The sequence below is a fragment of the Coregonus lavaretus genome (genome assembly GCF_964263955.1).
Source record: "Coregonus lavaretus genome assembly, contig: HAP1_SCAFFOLD_4495, whole genome shotgun sequence".
NCBI classification, from domain to species: Eukaryota; Metazoa; Chordata; class Actinopteri; order Salmoniformes; family Salmonidae; genus Coregonus; species Coregonus lavaretus.
In genome coordinates this window covers 1-25000 of record NW_028163094.1, presented here as the reverse complement: position 1 = coordinate 25000, position 25000 = coordinate 1, and the positions used below count along the sequence as shown (strand labels likewise).

The window sequence follows — 25000 nt, the reverse complement described above, 5'->3', positions numbered from 1 at the left end:
ACACTTTCTCTCACACACACACACACACACACACACTTTCTCTCACACACACACACACACACACACACACACACACACACACACACACACACACACACACACACACACACACACAAACACACACTTTCTCTCACACACACACACACACACACACTTTCTCTCACACACACACACACACACACACACACTTTCTCTCACACACACACACACACACACTTTCTCACACACACACACACACACACACACACACACACACACTTTCTCTCACACACACACACACACACACACACTTTCTCTCTCTCACACACACAAACACATACACACACTTTGTCTCACACACACTCTTTGACACCCGCTCTTTGACCTTCTGAACTTACATAACAAACTTCACTGCACATTTCATAATTTTACGAGGTTTATGTGTTGTATTGACATCAGCAAAGCTAGGTAAAAGTGCAGAAACTACGAAGCGTCTATTTACCAATCCATCTTTGTAATGAGCTTTTGTCACTCTATCAATTAAAAGTTGATAAAAAAAGTTGATGAGCTGACTAAATCACTTACATAAGGGACACACATTTAGAGAGACATGTGAACTGAAGAACAGTAGCTGTATATATATTCTCTGATTGCAGTTTAGGCAAAATATAGCTTGGTTTATCTGTTCGCTTCAAACCTTCAAACAATGAGTAATCATTCTGAAGAGGGGACCATTATCCAATTTCTGAGTGTGTGTGTGTACGTGCACCGTGTGTGTGTGTGTGTGTGTGTGTGTGTACGTGCACCGTGTGTGTGTACGTGCACCGTGTGTGTGTGTGTGTGTGTGTGTGTGTGTGTGTGTACGTGCACCGTGTGTGTGTACGTGCACCGTGTGTGTGTGTGTGTGTGTGTGTGTGTGCATATATCCATTCTGTACTTGTGTTTGGCTCAAATAATGGGTCCATTAATACCCCAGCATATGTTATGGCGAGGGAACAATGTCTTGATTTATATAAATGTTATTTGTGCTCTTATTATGGACATCTGGCTGCACTCGCTACTCTGGCCCAATGCAATGGATTCATATACACAATCAAGCCAAAATTATTGGAGTGTTGGTGTGTCGGGGAGACGGAGGTGTCATGTGTGCGTGCGTGTGTGTGTGTGTGTGGCCTACAGTATGCAATTGTGTGCATGTTTACATGAGTGTGTAGTTGTTGGTGTATTTGTGTATCTGTGTGTGTCTCTCTCTCTGTGTGTCTCTCTCTGTGTGTGTCTCTCTGTGTGTGTCTCTCTGTGTGTGTCTCTCTGTGTGTGTCTCTGTGTGTGTGTCTCTCTGTGTGTGTCCCTCTGTGTGTGTCTCTATGTGTGTGTCTCTCTGTGTGTCTCTCTGTGTGTGTGTCTCTGTGTGTGTGTCCCTCTGTGTGTGTGTGTGTGTGTGTGTGTACCTGTGTGTGTCTCTCTGTGTGTGTACCTGTGTGTTTTGGTTTGACGGCTACAGGATCACTGTAAAATGGTGCTCCCCCAGCCTCTCTGTCTCCCAGTCTCTCTCCCTGTCCCCCAGCCTCTCTGTCTCCCAGACTCTCTCCCTGTCCCCCAGCCTCTCTGTCTCCCAGACTCTCTCCCTGTCCCCCAGCCTCTCTGTCTCCCAGACTCTCTCCCTGTCCCCCAGCCTCTCTGTCTCCCAGACTCTCTCCCTGTCCCCCAGCCTCTCTGTCTCCCAGCCTCTCTGTCTCCCAGTCTCTCTCCCTGTCCCCCAGCCTCTCTGTCTCCCAGTCTCTCTCCCTGTCCCCCAGCCTCTCTGTCTCCCCGTCTCTCTCCCTGTCCCCCAGCCTCTCTGTCTCCCAGTCTCTCTCCCTGTCCCCCAGCCTCTCTGTCTCCCAGTCTCTCTCCCTGTCCCCCAGCCTCTCTGTCTCCCAGTCTCTCTCCCTGTCCCCCAGCCTCTCTGTCTCCCCGTCTCTCTCCCTGTCCCCCAGCCTCTCTGTCTCCCCGTCTCTCTCCCTGTCCCCCAGCCTCTCTGTCTCCCCGTCTCTCTCCCTGTCCCCCAGCCTCTCTGTCTCCCAGTCTCTCTCCCTGTCCCCCAGCCTCTCTGTCTCCCAGTCTCTCTCCCTGTCCCCCAGCCTCTCTGTCTCCCCGTCTCTCTCCCTGTCCCCCAGCCTCTCTGTCTCCCCGTCTCTCTCCCTGTCCCCCAGCCTCTCTGTCTCCCAGTCTCTCTCCCTGTCCCCCAGCCTCTCTGTCTCCCAGTCTCTCTCCCTGTCCCCCAGCCTCTCTGTCTCCCAGTCTCTCTCCCTGTCCCCCAGCCTCTCTGTCTCCCATCTCTCTCCCTGTCCCCCAGCCTCTGTCTCCCTGTCTCTCTCCCTGTCCGTCAGTGGGAGAGTAACTAGTAGCTACACTGACTACAGATCAGTATCATAGATTAATCCCCCACAAGCTCTGCACCTCCACTGTCCCAGCATGCCTCAGTGTAATCTTGGTTAACTCAGAACTAAAGTATTCAGTAATTGGTCAGCTGCTCGATTATGTTCTGGGTCCATACATGTTAATAGAAGAGATTAAGAGATGCTAGACCAAAGAGTGGAACCAGAATGAGGAGCTCCACCCTCTCTCTTTGAAAGTTACGGGCCGAATGTCCCCTCCCCTTCCAAAATTTGAAAGATGCTAACACCTGTGAAATCGTGATTTGTCCAAATAACCATTTACGAAAACCCAAACATCGTAACTACTGCTGCTCTTGATCCTACGTGTCCCGTTCAGTCCGGACAGATTCTACGGTACCAATTATGTTTACGTAGATCTGTCTATGAGAGATTAGCGTTAGCGCTATACAGGGGACATCCGTCTGTCTATGGCTCATACATATTAATGTATGCAGAATACACACTCCCCAAATGGCCTTACTCTGTATCGCCCTGCATGGCGACCCATGTGGGGGTCATTTGACATTAAATAGACTGCTTGGGTAATTTCATCAGGTATGGGACCTGAAAATCACTATGTGCCCCCTCTACCTTGTCCGCTGATCTCTGATGTGTATTACCAGCCCACGTTTTCAGAATATTATATATAAAATATGCACATAGATTTCGATGGAGGGAGAATTGTGTGTCTGCTAGATGAAGTGGGTAGGTGCTGAAGTAGTTTTGGATGGTGAAGTTTGATTATGTGGCGTCTTATAAAGACATTGGATTGTGTTTGTTCGTCAGTTAGATATTCTTCAAACCTAAACTTCTATGTTTAAATCTCTCTCTAACTTTCTTTTTCTCTCACTCTCTTTCTCTCTCTCTACCTTTCTCCCCCTCCCCCTCTTGTCCTCTGTGATTCACTAACAAGCGCATGTAATTGTAAGTCGCTCTGGATAAGAGCGTCTGCTAAATGACTAAAATGTAAATGTAAATGTACACTTGTCAGGGGTTCCAGTGTCCCCCCCCATGTTCCCCCCGACGCTCATGAGTGGAGACACGCCTCAGCGCTACCGGGACCCCTCATGACATGCTCCTTTAGACACGCTCCGCTGTACCCCTTATAACCCTGCTATACCCCTCGCCGCCAACGCCCAAAAATTCGAGGGATCGCCCGCCTCTGTGTCCAAACCAATTAAGAAAGTCATACTCTGACAGAGGGAAGCCAGTGAAAGAGAGAAAGAGGGAAAATGGACAAACAAAGATTAATAGCTGCCTTTTGGTTGTTCCTCTCTTAAACAGCAGGTATTAGCACCTTTTGTGTGTGTTTGAATGTGTGTATGTGTTGAAGTATTTGTGTATACGTGGGTAAAGATGTTGGTGTATATATACAGTGCCTTCAGAAAGTATTCATATCCCTTGACTTATATATATATGTTGTTGTGTTACAGCCTGAATTCATAATGGATTAAATCAATTTTTTTTGGCTCACCCGTCTACACACAATACCCCATAATGACAAAGTGATTTTTTGTTGTTGATATTTTAGCAAATATATTGACATTTAAATACAGAAATATCAAATGTACATAAGTATTCACACCACTGAGTGAACACATGTTAGAATCACCTTTGGCAGCGATTACAGCTGTGAGTCTTTCTGGGTAAATCTCTAAGAGCTTTCCACACCTGACTTGTACAATATTTTCACATTACTCTTTTAAATATTCTTCAAGTTCTGTCAAGTTGGTTGTTGATCATTGCTAGACAGCCATTTTCAAGTATTGCCATAGACTTTGAAGCCGATTTAAGTAAAAACTGTAACTAGGCCACTCATTGCCGTCTTGGTAAGAAAAGGTGCATTTGTTTCCCAGTGTCTGTTGGAGCTGAACCAGTTTTTCCTCTAGGATTTTGCCTGTGCTTAGCTCTATTCCATATATGCTTATCCTAATAAAAAAAACTCCCTAGTCTTTGCAGATGACAAGCATACCCATAAAATGATGCAGCCTCCACCATGCTTGAAAATATGAAGATTGTTACTCAGTGATGTGTTGTGTTGGATTTACCCCAAACATTATGCTTTGTATTCAGGACATAAAGTTAATTTCTTTGCCACATTTTTTTGCAGTTTTACTTTAGTGCCTTATTGCATACAGGATACATGTTTTGGAATATTTATCTTCTGTACAGACTTCCTTCTTTTCACTCTGTCATTTAGGTTAGTATTTTGGAGTAACTACAGTGATGTTGATCCATCCTCAGTTGTATCCTATCACAGCCATTAAACTCTTTAACTGCTTTAAAGTCACCATTGGCTTCATGGTGAAATACCTGAGTGGTTTCCTTCCTCTCCGGCAACTGAGTTAGGAAGGACGCCTGCATCTTTGTAGTGACTTGGTGTATTGATACACCATAAAAAGTGTTATTAATAACTTCACCATGCTCAAAATGATATTCAATGTCTGCTTTTTTTAAATGTTTACCCATCTACCAATAGCTGCCCTTCTTTGCGAGGCATTGGAAAACCTCCCTGGTCTTTGTGGTTGAATATGTGTTTGTAATTCACTGCTCGACTGAGGCACCTTACAGATAATTGTATGTGTGGGGTACAGAGATGAGGTAGTCATGAAAAAATAATGTTAAAAACTATTATTGCACACAGAGGGAGTCCATGCAACTTATTATGTGACTTGTTAAGCACATTTTTACTCCTGAACTTATTTAGGCTTGCCATAAGAAAGGGGTTGAAAACTTATTGACATTTCAGCTTTTAATATTTAATTAATATGTACAAATGGCTAAAAACATAATTACAATTTGACATTATGGGGTATTGTGTGTAGGCCAATGACACATCTCAATTTAATCAATTTTAAATTCATGCTGTAACACAACAAAATGTGGAAAAAGTCATGTGGTGTGAATACTTTCTGAAGGCACTGTATGTAGGCCTCTGTGTTTTCATACATACAGTAGCAGTCAAAAGTTTGGACACACTTACTCATTTTAGGGGTTTCTTTATTTTTACTATTTTCTACATTGTAGAATAATAGTGAAGACATCAAAACTATGAAATAACACATATGGAATCATGTAGCAACCAAAAAAGTGTTAAACAAATCAAAATATATTTGATATTCTTCAAAGTAGCCACCCTTTGCTTTGATGACAGCATAGCACACTCTTGGCATTCTCTCAACCAGCTTCATGAGGAATGCTTTTCCAACAGTCTTGAAGGAGTTCCCACATATGCTGAACACTTGTTGGCTGCTTTTCCTTCTCTGCGGTCTGACTCATCCCAAACCATCTCAATTGGATTCAGGTCGGGTGATTGTGGAGGCCAGGTCATCTGATGCAGCATTCAATCACTCTCCTTGGTCAAATAGCCCTTACACAGCCTGGAGGTGTGTTTTGGGCCATTGTCCTGTTGAAAAGCAAATTATAGTCCAACTAAGCGCAAACCAGATGGGATGGCGTATCGCTGCAGAATGTTGTGGAAGCCATGCTGGTTACGTGTGCCTTGAATTCTAAATAAATCACAACAGTGTCACCAGCAAAGCACCATCACACCTCCTCCTCCATGCTTCACAGTGGGAACCACACATGCAGATATCATCTGTTCACCTACTCTGCGTCTCACAAAGATACGGTCGGAACCAAAAATCTCTAATTTGGACTCATCAGACCAAAGGACAGATTTCCACCGGTCTAATGTCCATTGCTCGTGTTTCTTGGCCCAAGCAAGTCTCTTCTTCTTATTGGTGTCCTTTAGTAGTGGTTTCTTTGAAGCAATTCGACCATGAAGGCCTGATTCACGCAGTCTCCTCTGAACAGTTGATGTTCAGATGTGTCTGTTACTTGAACTCTGTGACGCATTTATTTGGACTGCAATCTGAGGAGCAGTTAATTGCCGATTTCTGAGGCTGGTAGCTCTAATGAACTTATCCTCTGCAGCAGAGGTAACAGTTTCATCATTGTGCTTGATGGTTGTTGTGACTGCACTTGAAGAAACGTTCAGTTCTTGACATTTTCCGGATTGACTGACCTTCATGTCTTAAAGTAATGATGGACTGTCGTTTCTCTTTGCTTATTTGAGCTGTTCTTGCCATAATATGGACTTGGTCTTTTACCAAATAGGGATATCTTCTGTATACCACCCCTACCTTGTCACAACACAAATGATTGGCTCAAACACATTAAGAAGGAAAGAAAGCTGGTTGAGAGAATGCCAAGAGTGTGCAAAGTTGTCATCAAGGCAAAGAGTGGCTACTTTGAAGAATATAAAATATATTTTGATTTGTTTAACACTTTCTTTGGTTACTACATGATTCCGCATGTGTTATTTCATAGTTTTGATGTTTTCACTGTTATTATAAAATGTAGAAAATAGTAAACATAAAGAAAAACCCTTGAATGAGTAGGCGTGTCCAAACTTTTGACTGGTACTGTATATATACATATATGTATGTATATATACATATATGTATGTATTGGTCTTAATGTACAGTGTGTGTGTTTGTATATGTATAGTGTCAGCATTTAGACTTATTAAGATAGTAATAATGTTTACATATCTTGCATTCCCCATCTCATATGTATATACTGTATTCTATACTATCTATTGCATCTTAGCCTATGCCACTCTGATAATGACATTCCTCATCCATATATTTATATATTCTTATTCCATTCCTTTACTTAGATTTGTGTGTATTGGTTTTTTGTTGTGGAACTGTTAGATTTTACTTGCTAGATATTAGACTCCTTGCTGGTTATTATTTAAAGGAACAGTCTCATATCCCTTTCTCCTGCGTTTACCAGGGACAGTACTGTATGTGAGTAACCTGTCCCGTTGTTCTCTCAGGCCTGTGTTCATGGTGGAGATCTACCTACAGTCGGACAGAGTGTTCTTGTTTGGCGCCAAGACACAGGAGACACAGCAAGATTGGGTCCAGGCTATCGCCAAGGTGTGTGTGTGTGTGTGTGTGTGTGGAGATGTGTGTGTGTTTTTAGTCAATTTCTTTACTTGTTTTACACAGTGTAATGAGTGTGGTTCTGTCTGCGTGTGTAACAGTGTGTGTCATTAGATAACACAATATATCCATTTCACCCTCCTTAACACACACACACACACACACACACACACACACACACACACACACACACACACACACACACACACACACGGCCCCTCGAACCATCAAGAAGACATAGTGTTCCAACTATCTGTGACAAGCTCTTGTAATGGCACACTACACAAAATATGTCCTCAATTCCTTTTTTTCCTTTATCTTGCTCAACCTATCTATTAATTCCAATTGGTGCTAGATAGTGGGAGAGGTAGTCGTATTAGTCCACCTGTCTGTGTAGCCTAGGCCTTAGACGTCCTCGTGTTTCAATTTGAGCTGCAATCAAACGGTGAAGACACAGAGAGAGAGAGAGAGAGAGAGAGAGAGAGAGAGAGAGAGAGAGAGAGAGAGAGAGAGAGAGAGAGAGAGAGAGAGAGAGAGAGAGAGAGAGAGAGAGAGAGAGAGAGAGAGAGAGAGAGAGAGAGAGAGAGAGAGAGAGAGAGAGAGAGAGAGAGAGAGAGAGAGAGAGAGAGAGAGAAGAGAGAGAGAGAGAGAGAGAGAGAGAGAGAGAGAGAGAGAGAGAGAGGTGTGTTAGAATCAAATTCAGCTGGGGAAAGAAGAAGTTAGGGAAAAGTTTTACCTCAAAGTTTGTTGCCTGTGCACAGATGTTTGGGGTTTTGCCTGTGTTAGTTTTTGTTTTGCTGTGACTCTAGAGAATAGTTTTTATTTTGTTGTCTTGAGTTTTTGTTTTGTCTCCTTCAGTGTTTCGTACCATCTAAAGTAGAGGCTATGTTGAGGAGAGACTGCGAGCTGATTGGTAGGCTCTACTTTAAGGAAGGTCATGACCTCTACCACTGGAGGGTTGGTTGGTTCGCTCTGGAAGGCTCCGCCCTCTACTTTAGTTCCGGGAAGGAGGAGAGTACACAGGGGGCCATGCAGCTCAAACAACTACAGGAGCTCAGTAAGTATAGAGACCATACCTAAAGACACACAAACGCACCATGCACGCACACGCACACACACACACACACACACACACACACACACACACACACACACACACACACACACACACACACACACACACACACACACACACACACACACACACACACACACACACAAGGAGGAACTATATACAGTGAGGGAAAAAAGTATTTTATCCCCTGCTGATTTTGTACGTTTGCCCACTGACAAAGACATGATCAGTCTATAAATGGTAGGTTTATTTGAACAGTGAGAGACAGAATAACAACATAAAAATCCAGAAAAACGAATGTCAAAAATGGTATAAATTGATTTGCATTTTAATGAGGGAAAGAAGTATTTGACCCCTCTGCAAAACATGACTTAGTACTTGGTGGCAAAACCCTTGTTGGCAATCACAGAGGTCAGACGTTTCTTGTAGTTGGCCACCAGGTTTGCACACATTTCAGGAGGGATTTTGTCCCACTCCTCTTTGCAGATCTTCTCCAAGTCATTATGGTTTCGAGGCTGACGTTTGGCAACTCGAACCTTCAGCTCCCTCCACAGATTTTCTATGGGATTAAGGTCTGGAGACTGGCTAGGCCACTCCAGGACCTTAATATGCTTCTTCTTGAGCCACTCCTTTGTTGCCTTGGCCGTGTGTTTTGGGTCATTGTCATGCTGGAATACCCATCCATGACCCATTTTCAATGCCCTGGCTGAGGGAAGGAGGTTCTCACCCAAGATTTGATGGTACATGGCCCCGTCCATCGTCCCTTTGATGCGGTGAAGTTGTCCTGTCCCCTTAGCAGAAAAACACCCCCAAAGCATAATGTTTCCACCTCCATGTTTGATGGTGGGGATGGTGTTCTTGGGGTCATAGGCAGCATTCCTCCTCCTCCAAACACGACGAGTTGAGTTGATGCCAAAGAGCTCCATTTTGGTCTCATCTGACCACAACACTTTCACCCAGTTCTCCTCTGAATCATTCAGATGTTCATTGGCAAACTTCAGACGGGCATGTATATGTGCTTTCTTGAGTAGGGGGACCTTGCGGGCGCTGCATGATTTCAGTCCTTCACGGCGTAGTGTGTTAGCAATTGTTTTCTTGGTGACTATGGTCCCAGCTGCCTTGAGATCATTGACAAGATCCTCCCGTGTCGTTCTGGGCTGATTCCTCACCGTTCTCATGATCATTGCAACTCCACGAGGTGAGATCTTGCATGGAGCCCCAGGCCGAGGGAGATTGACAGTTATTTTGTGTTTCTTCCATTTGCGAATAATTGCACCAACTGTTGTCACCTTCTCACCAAGCTGCTTGGCGATGGTCTTGTAGCCCATTCCAGCCTTGTGTAGGTCTACAATCTTGTCCCTGACATCCTTGGAGAGCTCTTTGGTCTTGGCCATGGTGGAGAGTTTGGAATCTGATTGATTGCTTCTGTGGACGGGTGTCTTTTATACAGGTAACAAACTGAGATTAGGAGCACTCCCTTTAAGAGTGTGCTCCTAATCTCACCTCATTACCTGTATAAAAGACACCTGGGAGCCAGAAATCTTTCTGATTGAGAGGGGGTCAAATAATTATTTCCCTAATTAAAATGAAAATCAGTTTATAACATTTTTGCCATGCGTTTTTCTGGATTTTTGTTGTTATTCTGTCTCTCACTGTTCAAATAAACCTACCATTAAAATTATAGGCTGATAATTTATTTGTCAGTGGGCAAACGTACAAAATCAGCAGGGGATCAAATACCTTTTTCCCCTCACTGTAGGCTCAGGTAACATATATAGTACAGTATAACATGTCGATCACATCTTGACCCTGCATGGCATTAGTTATCATCTTTGAAGTGGCACCGTCTCTCTCCGCTCTCCACTGGCATGTGATATTGACATCTCCACACTACTGTGGGATGCGTGAGTGTGCCCTCCTACGTCTGAGAGAGAGTCTCCACACTACAGTCCTCTTTAAAAGTATTCTCAGCGGAGAGCAAAGAAAGTTGCCCAGTGGGTATGTCAGCCGTGTCGGCGAGAAGTTCACACGGAGTTGGCAGCCAACTAGACTTTCAAAATTTCAATTGATTGCACCAGAATGATGTGTAATCCGTTTAAGGCTTACTGTAGATCAAATCGGAATGTCGCTGCGTTCCCACCCCCTCCTCTTACCTGGGGCAGGATCAGAGAGCTGGGAGCTGCCAAAGCTTTCCCCGGTTCTCCCGGCGCTCTGAAATCCATGTTTGTCACAGACGGGAAGCCTCAGAGGTACCAGAGGGTCTCTCTGTGTTCTCTTATAGGGTGAAACGTTGTGGAATCTGAAATGTAAGGAACCCCATCCTGTGACATAGACTTTGCCCTCATTAGTAACACTGACACCCCAAACAGAGGGTTACACCCATTAGTAACACTGACACCCCAAAACAGAGGGTTACACCCATTAGGAACACTGACACCCCAAAACAGAGGGTTACACCCATTAGTAACACTGACACCCCAAAACAGAGGGTTACACCCATTAGGAACACTGACACCCCAAAACAGAGGGTTACACCCATTAGTAACAATGACACCCCAAAACAGAGGGTTACACCCATTAGTAACACTGACACCCCAAAACAGAGGGTTACACCCATTAGTAACACTGACACCCCAAAACAGAGGGTTACACCCATTAGTATTATCACTGACACCCCAAAACAGAGGGTTACACCCATTAGTAACACTGACACCCCAAAACAGAGGGTTACACCCACTAGTAACACTGACACCCCAAAACAGAGGGTTACACCCATTAGTAACAATGACACCCCAAACAGAGGGTTACACCCATTAGTAACACTGGCACACCAAACAGAGGGTTACACCCATTAGTAACACTGACACCCCAAAACAGAGGGTTACACCCATTAGTAACAATGACACCCCAAAACAGAGGGTTACACCCATTAGTAACACTGGCAGCCCAAACAGAGGGTTGCAGCAGTGTACCACAGAAAGATCATACATGTTTTAGACAGTTTAGAGGCATTGGGATGTTCACTAGGACACAACCATCTGGGCTGCTTTAGAAATGACTATCTGGCTCCAGTTTAGAGTATACTATGATATATAATATGTACAGTGGGGTTAAATGATTGACCCCCTTGATAAATCTGAGCAATAATGACTGTTCAAAATAAATAATTCAAATACTGAGATATGTTGAATTAAAAAATGTAAATAAAAGATACATTATATTATTTTATACTAATACAAGTCATCTTTTTATTTTTTTCTTCAGAAAGGTCAAAATTATTGACACTCCTAAAGATTCTTATGAATAAAGTAGTTAAAAGTTTAGTATTTGGTCCCATATTCTTGGCACGCAATGACTACATCAAGCTTGTGACTCTATAAACTTGTTGGATGCATTTGCAGTTTGTTTTGGTTTTGTTTCAGATTATTTTGTGCCCAATAGAAATTAATGGTAAATAATGTATTGTCATTTTGGAGTGACTTTTATTGTAAATAAGAATATAATATGTTTCTTAACACTTCTACTTTAATGTTGATGCTACCATGATAATAGATAATCCTGAATGATTTATGAATAATGATGAGTGAGAAAGTTACAGAGGGTAAACGATCATACCCCCGAGACATGCTAACCTCTCACCATTACCAATGACAGGGGAGGTTAGCATGTCTTGGGTAATAATTTTGACATCTGAGAAAAAATTATATTACTTGTTAAACAAAATCTCTTCCTCCGAGCAATTGTGTTAGTTTAAAATAATATAATTTCCTTTAAAAAAAATGTTTTAGACAACATAGCTCAGTATTTGAATTATTTATTTGATGCAGTCATTATTGCACATCTTTATCAAGGGTGTCAATAATTTAGGACCCCACTGTATGTATGTGTATATATACAGTGGGGAGAACAAGTATTTGATACACTGCCGATTTTGCAGGTTTTCCTACTTACAAAGCATGTAGAGGTCTGTAATTTTTATCATAGGTACACTTCAACTGTGAGAGACGGAATCTAAAACAAAAATCCAAATTGTATAATTTTTAAGTAATTGATTTGCATTTTATTGCATGACATAAGTATTTGATCACCTACCAACCAGTAAGAATTCCGGCTCTCACAGACCTGTTAGTTTTTCTTTAAGAAGCCCTCCTGTTCTCCACTCATTACCTGTAGTAACTGCACCTGTTTGAACTCGTTACCTATATAAAAGACACCTGTCCACACACTCAATCAAACAGACTCCAACCTCTCCACAATGGCCAAGACCAGAGAGCTGTGAAAGGACATCAGGGATAAAATTGTAGACCTGCACAAGGCTGGGACGGGCTACAGGACAATAGGCAAGCAGCTTGGTGAGAAGGCAACAACTGTTGGTGCAAATATTAGAAAATGGAAGAAGTTCAAGATGACGGTCAATCACCCTCGGTCTGGGGCTCTATGCAAGATCTCACCTCGTGGGGCATCAATGATCATGAGGAAGGTGCGGGATCAGCCCAGAACTACACGGCAGGACTTGGTCAATGACCTGAAGAGAGCTGGGACCACAGTCAAAAAAAAAAAACATTAGTAACACACTACGCCGTCATGGATTAAAATCCTGCAGCGCACGCAAGGTCCCCCTGCTCAAGCCAGCGCATGTCCAGGCCCATCTGAAGTTTGCCAATGACCATCTGGATGATCCAGAGGAGGAATGGGAGAAGGTCATGTGGTCTGATGAGACAAAAATATAGCTTTTTGGTCTAAACTCCACTCGCCATGTTTGGAGGAAGAAGAAGGATGAGTACAACCCCAAGAACACCATCCCAACGGTGAAGCATGGAGGTGGAAATATCATTCTTTGGGGATGCTTTTCTGCAAAGGGGACAGGACGACTGCACCGTATTGAGGGGAGGATGGATGGGGCCATATATCGCGAGATCTTGGCCAACAACCTCCTTCCCTCATTGAAGCATCTCAAGGTCCTGGAGTGGCCTAGCCAGTCTCCAGACCTGAACCCAATAGAACATCTTTGGAGGGAGCTGAAAGTCCATATTGCCCAGCGACAGCCCCGAAACCTGAAGGATCTGGAGAAGGTCTGTATGGAGGAGTGGGCCAAAATCCCTGCTGCAGTGTGTGCAAACCTGGTCAAGACCTACAGGAAACGTATGATCTCTGTAATTGCAAACAAAGATTTCTGTACCAAATATTAAGTTCTGCTTTTCTGATGTATCAAATACTTATGTCATGCAATAAAATGCAAATTAATTACTTAAAAATCATACAATGTGATTTTCTGGATTTTTGTTTTAGATTCCGTCTCTCACAGTTGAAGTGTACCTATGATAAAAACTACAGACCTCTACATGCTTTGTAAGTAGGAAAACCTGCAAAATCGTCAGTGTATCAAATACTTGTTCTCACCACTGTATATTTATATATATATATATATATATATATATATATATATATATATATATATATATATATATATATATATATATAATATGCCATTTAGCAGACGCTTCCATCCAAAGTGACTTACAGTCATGTCAAGTCTTCTACGTATGGATGGTCCTGGGAATCGAACCCACTATCCTGGCATTGCAAGCGCCATGCTCTACCAACTGAGCTACAGAGGATCACCATGAGTAAAGCTGGGCATATCCACTGATCTGCCTCTCCTCTGTATTAGGTAGAGGTCATTATGTCATGAAATGGTGACTTGCCCAGGGATTGACTTCAGGTCTGATCTGCCTTATCACCAGCCAGGACTAAGGACAGAGAGAGAGAGCGAGAGAGAGAGAGAGAGAGAGACGGGAGAAAATGATTAATGAAAATTAAAGTCTGGTTAGAGTTAAGCTGCCACGGTGTTCTGATCTCAGTGTGCATCCCCTATTGTAAGGTGTCTACCCACTCTGCCCAGAGTGGGTGAAAACACGCTTCGGTGATGAAATTTCACTTCCTTATGTTATAAAATACATTTATAAATACACCAAGACAAATTTGATTCTTCATGTTCTGAATTGTTCAGTGGGTCTTTCTCTAACATATCATTAACATTATATCAAAAAAGTTTGGATTTTGTAACCTAATACAGACGATAATAAGCATTGATCTCTGTTGACAGAGCGGTGCAGCATTTTCGCAGCAACTTTTTTAGGATTTACATGTTGTGGTGGTCATCTGCAAAGTTGTTTCTGCGGGTCACAAAAAGCTAAATTAGCATGACACGGGGCTGAATTACATGTAAAAGGCTTTGAAAATAAAAAAAAGCTTACACTCATTGCTCCATTGACATTTCCAGAGATAGGCTTGTTATTGTGAGAAGTCTTTGAAAAAGAATAGTAATTTCACATTAATATGAAAAGGGTATACTAAAATATGAAAATACTACGTCATATCTCAAAATCGATATCTATCTTACGTCTATATTGTTTTATGTCGAGAGGAAAGATGACGAGTTCAACAGTGAGCCTGTCAGTTAACCTTAACTCTAACACAGCCCAGCTAAAGTGATGCAACTTTCTTTAGTCACCCTAATTTTGGCCATCCTACAAGGGTAAAAAAAACTCCAATAACTTTTAAATGAATTATGCCAGAGCCATGAGGTTTGGACTATTGGTTTTCTTAGAGGAGTATCTACACAATTATCATAGTATTGTACCCAATGGTCAAATTATGCGTTTTGATTGGACACCTATTGTTTCAGAACAAGATAAGCACATCATCAATTTGTTTCTTCAATATAGTTGATTCAGTATTTGTTACAGGGGTGTAGTTTGTAAAATTGTGTATTATTATTCCAAAATTGTCACTGGCCAACAAAGAAACTAAATAACTAGTGCAAGGGAAATTGGAGTGAGACAGGCTTTTTTGCAGGAGTACCAGCCCCTGATTCATCAAAGATAGAATCACTCCGATGATACCCATTAGCAAAACCAGAACTCTGCGACACTCTCTCTCTCTCTACAGCACAGCACATTTAGGAAAATAATAGAATCATTCACATCGTCTAGTAAGCAAGCAAGCGGAGTCACAGTTGATTTCCGGGCTTTTAATACACAGAATTGCTGTGTGATAATGTGTGCTGTTGTTACCTTAAAAAATAAAAAACATTTATTTCTCTGAAGAACGAAGAAACAAAGCATAACAAGCAGTCTTTTACCGGCCAAATCCCAATACTTATTACAGGCCTACAAGGCTGCGGAGTTAGCTTCCTTATCCCAGAAGCATAACATTTTAATAACATTTCCACAGCGAGAGCCGAGAGGTGGATAAAGTGATTTTGATGTGTTTGTTTTGAAAAAATGACAAGCGTTTGCATTTACCTGATAACACTATTTTATTAATAAAGCCTTCTCAAGTCAATAGCAATCTCTGAAGCTCCTGTTTTTTTTACCGCAGGTTGCTGGAATCAGAGAAAAATTCCTTGCCCTTGAAACTATGCCAAACACAACATCAGCACATAATTTGCCACCAGAGAGTGGTGGAGATTAATAGTTTTGCCTGTTTACCTCCATATATTATTGAGAGTTTCTAGCCTAGTGGTTAAGAGCATTGGTCCAGTAACCAACAAGTCACTGGTTCAAATCTCCAAGCCAATTAGGTGAAAAATCTGTCTATGTGCCCTTGAGCAAGGCACTTAACCCTAATTGCTCCTGTAAGTCGCTCTGGATAAAAGCGTCTGCTAAATGATGTAAATGTATTTATTTTGTAATATCAGTGTTACCAGTGGCTCATCACCCTTATATTGTCTTCTTACAATGCTTGACAGTAAAGCAGATCTGATTGTTCTAAAACAAAGGGTAGTTTGTGGCCAATATGAAACCGAATAAATAGGAGAGAAGGAGATTCATAGGTGTGAAAGCAATTGGTATGTAGGACATAGCAAGTTGTGCTATGTACTGTACATTGTGTGTGTGTGTGTGTGTGTGTGTGTGTGTGTGTGTGTGTGTGTGTGTGTGTGTGTGTAGAATAATGCAAAATAGTGCGATCTGATTTGGCACCACCCAGGCGTTGTAACAGCTGACGACCACTGACATCCAGGCTTCATGCCCCAGTCCCCCCCCCCCCCCCCCCAGTCCCCCAGTCCCCCCCCACCCCCCCCCCACTGAGTGAACATCACACAGGGACGTCAACAAGACAACGACCAGATGCATACAGTAGTGTCGGCTACACAGGCAACAGGGAAAATGCTATTTACTCTAGTGTGAAGCATTTATGGTTGCCGGCACGATCGCTCGCTTAGATTTTTCCATCTCTTTCTGTCTCGTCCCCCCTGTTTTCCGCTGTCTGTGTGTCCAAGCAGATCTGCCTGGGGTCTGTGTACTACATCTACTTCTAGAAGGAACACTTTTCCTCCCACATAGCGAGGAATACTCTTAAGTGCATTGCAGCTATGCTTTGTTTCAGCATCGTCACAGCCGTGAACATACTATTCACGTGCCATCTTCCTTTCCTTTCCTCCGTTGTTGCTCTTCCTCAGCTGTTTCCACACACGTAGAAGGCGAGGAGAGGATCCAAGTGCTCTTGATGGTGGAGGGTGGAAGGTATGTGTGTCCGTGGTTTGTTCGTTCCCAGCCTGCTTTGCAGCGTTGACACTGTGTTCTGATGTGTGTCATTTTTCATTGCAGTGTTTCCCCTATGTTCATTTAGCAGTGGCGGGCCGCCGTTGCTAAATTGTGGCCAACACTTCAAATAATAATACTTTTTTGAAAATAATTTCCGGGATGGTTAAATGTTTTTAGTGTGAACTTAAACTATTAAAAACAGATATAAAGTATGTAGAGAAGATAATGGAGTTATATATTTTTTTATACATTTTGTCTCTGCGGCAAAAAGGAGGGCCTTCAAATGTTGGCCACACCCACTTGTGAATGTCTATTTTCCTAAAAAATGCTGTATATGATTGCCCTATTTCCTGTTTCCTGCTTTCGTACAGAACTGTGTACATCCACGGTTTCAACAAAGTGGACTTTGCGCTGTGGCACTCCGCGATCCAATTGGCCGCTGGCACGGACGGCAGTGCTCTAAGCAACCAGCAGCTGAGTAAAAATGGCATCCCCATCGTTGTGGACAGCTGCATAGCTTTTGTCACCCAGTACGGTGAGCATCCGGTCTCCCATTCAGGGACCAACCGGGACCGACCCTGCTTAGATTCAGAGGCAAGCCAGCAGTTGGATGCAGGATGGTATGCTGCTGGCTGAATACATGAGGGTTTGTTCTTGTTTTCATGCTGTCTCTTCCTCTCTGTGTCTCACTCTCTCTCTCCCCTCTTCTCCCCCCCCCCCCCCCCCCCCCCACTCCTCCAGGTCTGTGCCATCAGGGGATCTACCGTGTTAGTGGGGACCCGGGCCGTGTGGCCCTGCTCCTGGGGGCCTTCAGGCAGGACGCCCGCAATGTCAAGCTCCACGTCCTGGAACACCAGCTGGAGGACGTCACCGACACCCTGAAGAACTTTCTGTCCCAGGCCGAGGACGCCTTGCTGGCCAAAGAGCTCTACCCCTACTGGGTGTCTGCACTGGGTGTGTGGGATGCACAGATTACCTTTGATTGTTTAATATTGACGTAGAAGAGCTGCATATTTATATATCATATGTATGATGTAATATTACATATACTCTGTGAGACTAACCTGGATACATGCTCTGGGTCAATGTATCATATACTCTATTGTAGCGTTATATTTTAGCTTGATGTATATTTTTGGGTCTTTGTTTTAATCAATGGCCTCTTGTTGTTCGTGTGTAGATGAGGGGGATGAGAAACGGAGAGTGGAGAAGTACTCTCGGTTTATCCAGAGTCTTCCGAAGATCAACAGATCCACCCTGACTGCACTGCTGCAACATCTCTACAGGTGGGGGTCCGAGGCTGCAGACACCCTCTGGTCAACACACACACACACACACAAACACACACACACACACACACACACACACACACGCACACAGACACACACACACACACACACACAGACACCCTCTGGTCAACACACACACACACACAGACACACACACACACACACAGACACCCTCTGGTCAACACACACACACACACACAGACACACACACACACACAGACACCCTCTGGTCAACACACACACACACACACACACAGACACCCTCTGGTCAACACACACACACACACAGACACACACACACACACACAGACACACACAGACACCCTCTGGTCAACACACACACACACACACAGACACACACACACACACACACATACAGACACACACACACAGACACACAGACACACAGACACACACACACACACACAGACACCCTCTGGTCAACACACACACACACACACACAGACACACACACACACACACACACACACACACACACACCCACACACACACACAGACACACACAACTGTGTGTGTGCAAACTGCAAAGACCCTCTGGTCAATGCACTCATCATGTCACTGTTCATTTCACTGTAATGCACTGCAGACACATTTTCTTGTTTTCCTAATGTTCCTAATGTTTTGTACACTCAGTGTATATATCCTGAATATCATAATATATATATAATCTGAATATCATAATATATATATATAGCCTGGATATCATAATATATATATAGTCTGAATGTCATAATATACAGTGCCTTTGGAAAGTATTCAGACCCTTTGACTTTTTCCACATTACGTTACAGCCTTATTCTAAAATGGATTAATTTAAAAACATCCTCAGCAATCTACACACAATACCCCATAATGACGAAGCGAAGATATGCTTCACCATAGGGATGGTGCCAGGTTTCCTCCAGATGTCACGCTTGGCATTCAGGCCAAAGAGTTCAATCTTGGTTTCATGAGACCAGAGAATCTTGTTTCTCATGGTCTGAGAGTCCCTCAGGTGTCTTTTGGCAAACTCCAAGCGGGCTGTCATGTGCCTTTTACTGAGGAGTGGCTTCCGTCTGGCCACTCTACCATAAAGGCCTGATTGGTGGAGTGCTGCAGAGATTGTCCTTCTGGAAGGTTCTCCCATCTCCACAGAGGAATTCTGGAGCTCTGTCAGAGTGACCATCGGGTTCTTGGTCACCTCCCTAACCAAGGCCCTTCTCCCCCGATTGCTCAGTTTGGCCCGGGCGGCCAGCTCTAGGAAGAGTCTTGGTGGTTCCAAACTTCTTCCATTTAAGAATGATGGAGGCCACTGTGTTCTTGGGGAGCTTCAATGCTGCAGACATTTTTAGATACCATTCCCCAGATCTCTGCCTCAACACAATCCTGTCTCGGAGCTCTACGGACAATTCCTTCGACCTCATTGCTTGGTTTTTGCCAAATCATGTCCAAACAATTTAATTTACCACAGGTGGATTCCAATCAAGTTGTAGAAACATCTCAATGATGATCAACGGAAACTGGATGCACCTGAGCTCAATTTCGAGTCTCAAAGCAAAAGGTCTGAATACTTATGTAAATAAGGTATTTCAGTTTTTTTATTTTTAATACATTTGCAAACATTTCTATAAACCTGTTTTCGCTTCGTCATTATGGGGTAATGTGTGTAGATTGCTGAGGATTTTTTAACATTTAATCCATTTTAGAGTAAGGCTGTAACGTATCATAATGTGGAAAAAGTCAATGGGGTCTGAATACATTCCGAATGCACTGTATATAGTCAGAATATCAGAATATCAGATAAAAGACAAATACATGGCGCACACACACACACACAGAAGTGTGTGTGTGGGCGGTAAGTGAGACAACAACGCAGACTAGGGCATGTTGGCATAGCGATGCCACCTGTTTCTTATTGACACTTCTAACCCACAATCCCTTGCTCTGCAAAAGTCAGTTTAATTGACCCATAACACCATTCTGTAGATAACATACCCTTCTCTGGGTGTGAATAATACCACGTAATACCAGACCTCTACATTGCAAAAAAAAACGGTTCATTTTGATGTTTTTTTGTCCCATGGTTTACCAGAAATCGAAAAAGAACATCATGCTGAGAACTAGTATAGAACTGAAGTCGGATCATTTGTCATTCAGCTCAAAGATTTCTGTACAGGTTCCTACACGTCCTCCCCCCCCCCCCAATTCCACCCTTGTCTTCTAGTAAAGTAGATACAACATATTTCTACTATCTGTTAGATACTGTAAATACGTGTAATTCACTACTACTACTTGTCTGGCCTGATGAGGTCTTGTACACTGATGCTTACAGTGCTGCTGTTCCCCTCCAAAGCCACAGTGTATACGTTGGTCCTCTGTAGCTCAGCTGGTAGAGCACGGCGCTTGTAACGCCAAGGTAGTGGGTTCGATCCCCGGGACCACCCATACACAAAAAAAATGTATGCACGCATGACTGTAAGTCGCTTTGGATAAAAGCGTCTGCTAAATGGCATATTATTATTATTATTACTCGGACTATTATGGTAATGATGCAGATTGTTTGGAGAAGACTTCCACCGTACCTTATTTCATTGTTAACTTACAGACGTACGAGCTACCAGACCCAATCTCAGGGATGGCTAACTCTGGAGCTCCCTTCGATCGCCACTGTGTTGGGTAAATCTGCTTTTAGTTTTCAACAATTGGTGCATCTAGGGCAATTCGAATTTCGAAAGGCTGATTGAGGACCTTTTTACTGAAGAATGGGTTTGTTTTCTATGCTTGTGTGTTGACTTCCGTATAGTGTATATTGATGTGTTTTTATGTGTGAACAGGGCTCATCTCTAAAAGAGACATTGGTCTCAGCATAACTCCCTATCAAAATAAAGGTTCAATGAAATACAAAATACTTAATTTGGTCTTTTGCTGGTATTTGGACTGTGGCCTATCTTAACATATCCTCCAATCATTACCTGGACTGTGGCCTATCTTAACATCTCCTCCAATCATTACCTGGACTGTGGCCTGGCTTAACATCTCCTCCAATCATTACCTGGTCTGTGGCCTAGCTTAACATCTCATCCAATCATTACCTGGACTGTGGCCTAGCTTAACATCTCATCCAATCATTACCTGGACTGTGGCCTAGCTTAACATCTCCTCCAATCATTACCTGGACTTTGGCCTTGCTTAACATCTCCTCCAATCATTACCTGGACTGTGGCCTGGCTTAACATCTCCTCCAATCATTACCTGGACTGTGGCCTGGCTTAACATCTCCCTCAATCATTACCTGGACTGTGGCCTGGCTTAACATCTCATCCAATCATTACCTGGACTGTGGCCTGGCTTAACATCTCCTCCAATCATTACCTGGACTGTGGCCTATCTTAACATCTCATCCAATCATTACCTGGACTGTGGCCTAGCTTAACATCTCATCCAATCATTACCTGGACTGTGGCCTAGCTTAACATCTCATCCAATCATTACCTGGACTGTGGCCTGGCTTAACATCTCCTCCAATCATTACCTGGACTTTGGCCTTGCTTAACATCTCCTCCAATCATTACCTGGACTGTGGCCTGGCTTAACATCTCCTCCAATTATTACCTGGACTGTGGCCTTGCTTAACATCTCCCCCAATCATTACCTGGACTGTGGCCTGGCTTAACATCTCATCCAATCATTACCTGGACTGTGGCCTGGCTTAACATCTCCTCCAATCATTACCTGGACTGTGGCCTGGCTTAACATCTCCTCCAATCTTTACCTCTAGTTCCCGTCACACATGCTCATGCTGTTGACCAGGGAGTGTGTACATAGTTTGGTTGTGCACGAGGGGGACATTGTGTGTAGTGTAGCTGTACTTTTAGGTGTGTGTGTGTGTGTGTGTGTGTGTCTGTTCCTGTGTCTGTGGGTGTAGACACAGGCTCTGGATAAGAGCGTCTGCTAAATGACGTAAATGTAATGTAAATGTATGTACTGTATATACAGTCTGTGTGGCCTATATGTGTGTTTATCAGTGTGTTGTGTAAACCAATGTCCTCCTGTATCTCTATACTGTTTAGGGTCCAGAGGTGCTCCCATATCAACCAGATGCAGACCAGAGACTTGGCCTGTGTGTTCTCCTCCTGTCTCTTCCAAACCAAGGGACAGACCACACCAGAGATCAGCGTGGTCCAAGACCTCATCAACAACTATGTACAACTTTTTGGGGTAAGTAACATCTATCTACCTGTCATATATACTGAACAAAAATATAAAACACAACATGTAAAGTGATGGTCCCATGTTTCATGAGCTGAAATAAAAGATCCCAGAAATGTTCCATACACACAAAAATATGATTTCTCTCGAATATTGTGCACAAATTTGTTTCCATTCCCTGTTAGTGAGCATTTCTTCTTTGCCAAGATAATTCATCCACCTGACAGGTGTGGCATATCAAGAAGCGGATTAAACAGCATGATCATTACACAGGTGCACCTTCTGCTGTGGACAATAAAATGCCACTCTTAAATGTGCAGTTTTGTCACACAACACAATGCCACAGATGTCTCAAGTTTTGAGGGAGCGTGCAATTGCCATGCTGACTGCAGGAATGTCCACCAGAGCTGTTGCAAGAGAATTTAATGTTAATTTTTCTACCATAAGCCGCCTCCAACGTCGTTTTAGAGAATTTGGCAGTACGTCCAACCGACCTCACAACCGCAGACCACGTGTAACCACGCCAGCCCAGGACCTCCATATCCGGCTTCTTCACCTGCAAGATCGTCTGAGACCAGCCACCCGGACAGCTGATGAAACTGAGGAGTATTTCTGTCTCTAATAAAGCCCATTTGTGGGGAAAAACTCATTCTGATTGGCTGTGCCTGGCTCCCAAGTGGGTGGGCCTATGCCCTCCTAGGCCCACCTAAGGCTGTGCTCCTGCCCAGTCATGTGAAATCGATAGATTAGGGCTTAATTGATTTATTTCAATTGACTGATTTCCATATATGAAATGTAACTCAGTAAAATCATTGAAATTGTTGCATGTTGCGTTTATATTTTTGTTCAGTATACTTGATACAGTGAGTGTATTGAACTTGAAACACTAAGTGTCTTAAAATAAAACAGTGAGTGTCTTAAACTTAAAACAGTGAGTGTCTGAAACTTAAAACAGTGAGTGTCTTAAACTTAAAACAGTGAGTGTCTGAAATTTAAAACAGTGAGTTTCTGAAACGCGATATTAACCATGCCATACATCTCATTGTTCTTGAACAACTGGAACTTTTCTTTGTCACCACCTCTTACTACCAGGGGAGCGTTATTAGTGTCACACCTGAAACAGACAAAAGCAGCATCTGAGTCTAGGCAACCTGAATAAAAAAGTGGAGCAGGTTGGAAGAATGTTGTCAACGTGGCACTTGGAGTGCTGCCTGGCTAACAGGATTTGGAACAGGTGGGAATGTTAATTCTTCCGGGAAACGCCTGGCTCCGTCTCCCTTTCCCACCTAGAGGAGGACTGGTTCCCTCCATTCATCCCTCCATTCCCTCCTAATCAGGTTGGAATGCTGCCGTTGTTCGCGTGACAAATAGCCATTAAGCTGAACCAATGAGGGCCCCAATCTCAGTGAATACACACACCACCACCGTGGCATAAAATGAGTGAGACGTTCAGGCTAATTAGGAACGCCATTATGTGGCGGAATGCTGTGGACGAGGGCTTTTTATCAGACCCCAACACTCTGTGTGTGCGTTCACGTTTGCGTGAATGTATTTTCTCTGTCTCCTCCAATCTTCATTGCAATGCATAGCCCTGACAAAGCAAATGGGTTCTCTGAAAAAGATAGGGGGGAAAAGTTAGAATAAAACATGTAATTTTCCCACCCCACTTTGAAAGAGAAGTATGCGGGAGCCATTTATTCAGTTGGTAATGAGCCACCCGCTGAAAAATCCAACTGAACTTCCTTCTCCACTTCTAAATTAGTTTAGGAGACTTGAGGAAGCCCATCGCTATAGTTTTATTCTTTTAGCTTACATTAAAGTTAAAGTTACTGGACACAACTGTAATTCCACATTGTGTGGTTCTATATAATTAAAGGGGATTTCTATTTTTACCAAAAAAACATTATATGTTCCATATGTCCTCTTATGTACAGAATATCTGTGTTACTTCATGTGAATGGACAGGGTTGATTTATTTACTTGTGTGTGTGTGCCTGTTATTGGATGTATCACCCAGGTCAACGAGGACCAACTCAAGCAGATGGAGAGCGAGAACAGTTTCATCACACGTTGGAATGACAAGAAAGACACCACAGTAAGTCGGCCTGTTTAGCTCCACTGACAAACACAATCAGACTTCTGGACCGTTGTGTGTGAGTTTGTGTGTGTGTGTGTGTGTGTGTGTGTGTGTGTGTGTGTGTGTGTGTGCATGCGTGTGTGTGTGTGTATAAGCTGAGCTCTCAGGTCAGAAATGCATTTGAACTGTCTTCCTGTTATGCAATGATTCAGGGAGGGAGGGTGTTGGTTGGACAGAGCCAGGAGGCCAATGAGAGGGTTTGTATGCCTGTTAAGCTTTATGACTGTCTCCTACTTTATACCTGAATGCATGCGCTGCAGGAAACTATTTGTTAAGATAACCTGGCAAACAAATTCATCTTCCACCGCCTGCTGAAGTTGAAAGTGGTTGAACAAAGTGTTGAAAGTGATTGAATAAAGTGTTGAAAGTGATTGTTTTTTTTCCCACCTG

The 25000-nt window shown here is 43.2% G+C and overlaps 1 protein-coding gene across 1 annotated transcript in view; it reads left to right on the top strand.

The window, feature by feature from the left end:
- Positions 1 to 24568, top strand: part of LOC311118486 (arf-GAP with Rho-GAP domain, ANK repeat and PH domain-containing protein 2-like) — a gene marked incomplete at both ends in the record, with an annotated part of 43734 nt that extends 19166 nt beyond the window's left edge. Inside the window, 8 exons of the mRNA XM_084193277.1 lie at positions 7243 to 7345; positions 8210 to 8408; positions 16891 to 16954; positions 17347 to 17510; positions 17717 to 17929; positions 18156 to 18261; positions 22335 to 22482; positions 24491 to 24568. Coding sequence (XP_084049403.1) covers positions 7243 to 7345; positions 8210 to 8408; positions 16891 to 16954; positions 17347 to 17510; positions 17717 to 17929; positions 18156 to 18261; positions 22335 to 22482; positions 24491 to 24568 — 1075 coding nt within the window. The remainder of the gene's footprint in view (positions 1 to 7242; positions 7346 to 8209; positions 8409 to 16890; positions 16955 to 17346; positions 17511 to 17716; positions 17930 to 18155; positions 18262 to 22334; positions 22483 to 24490) is intronic.
- Between the last annotated feature and the right edge of the window lie 432 nt (positions 24569 to 25000).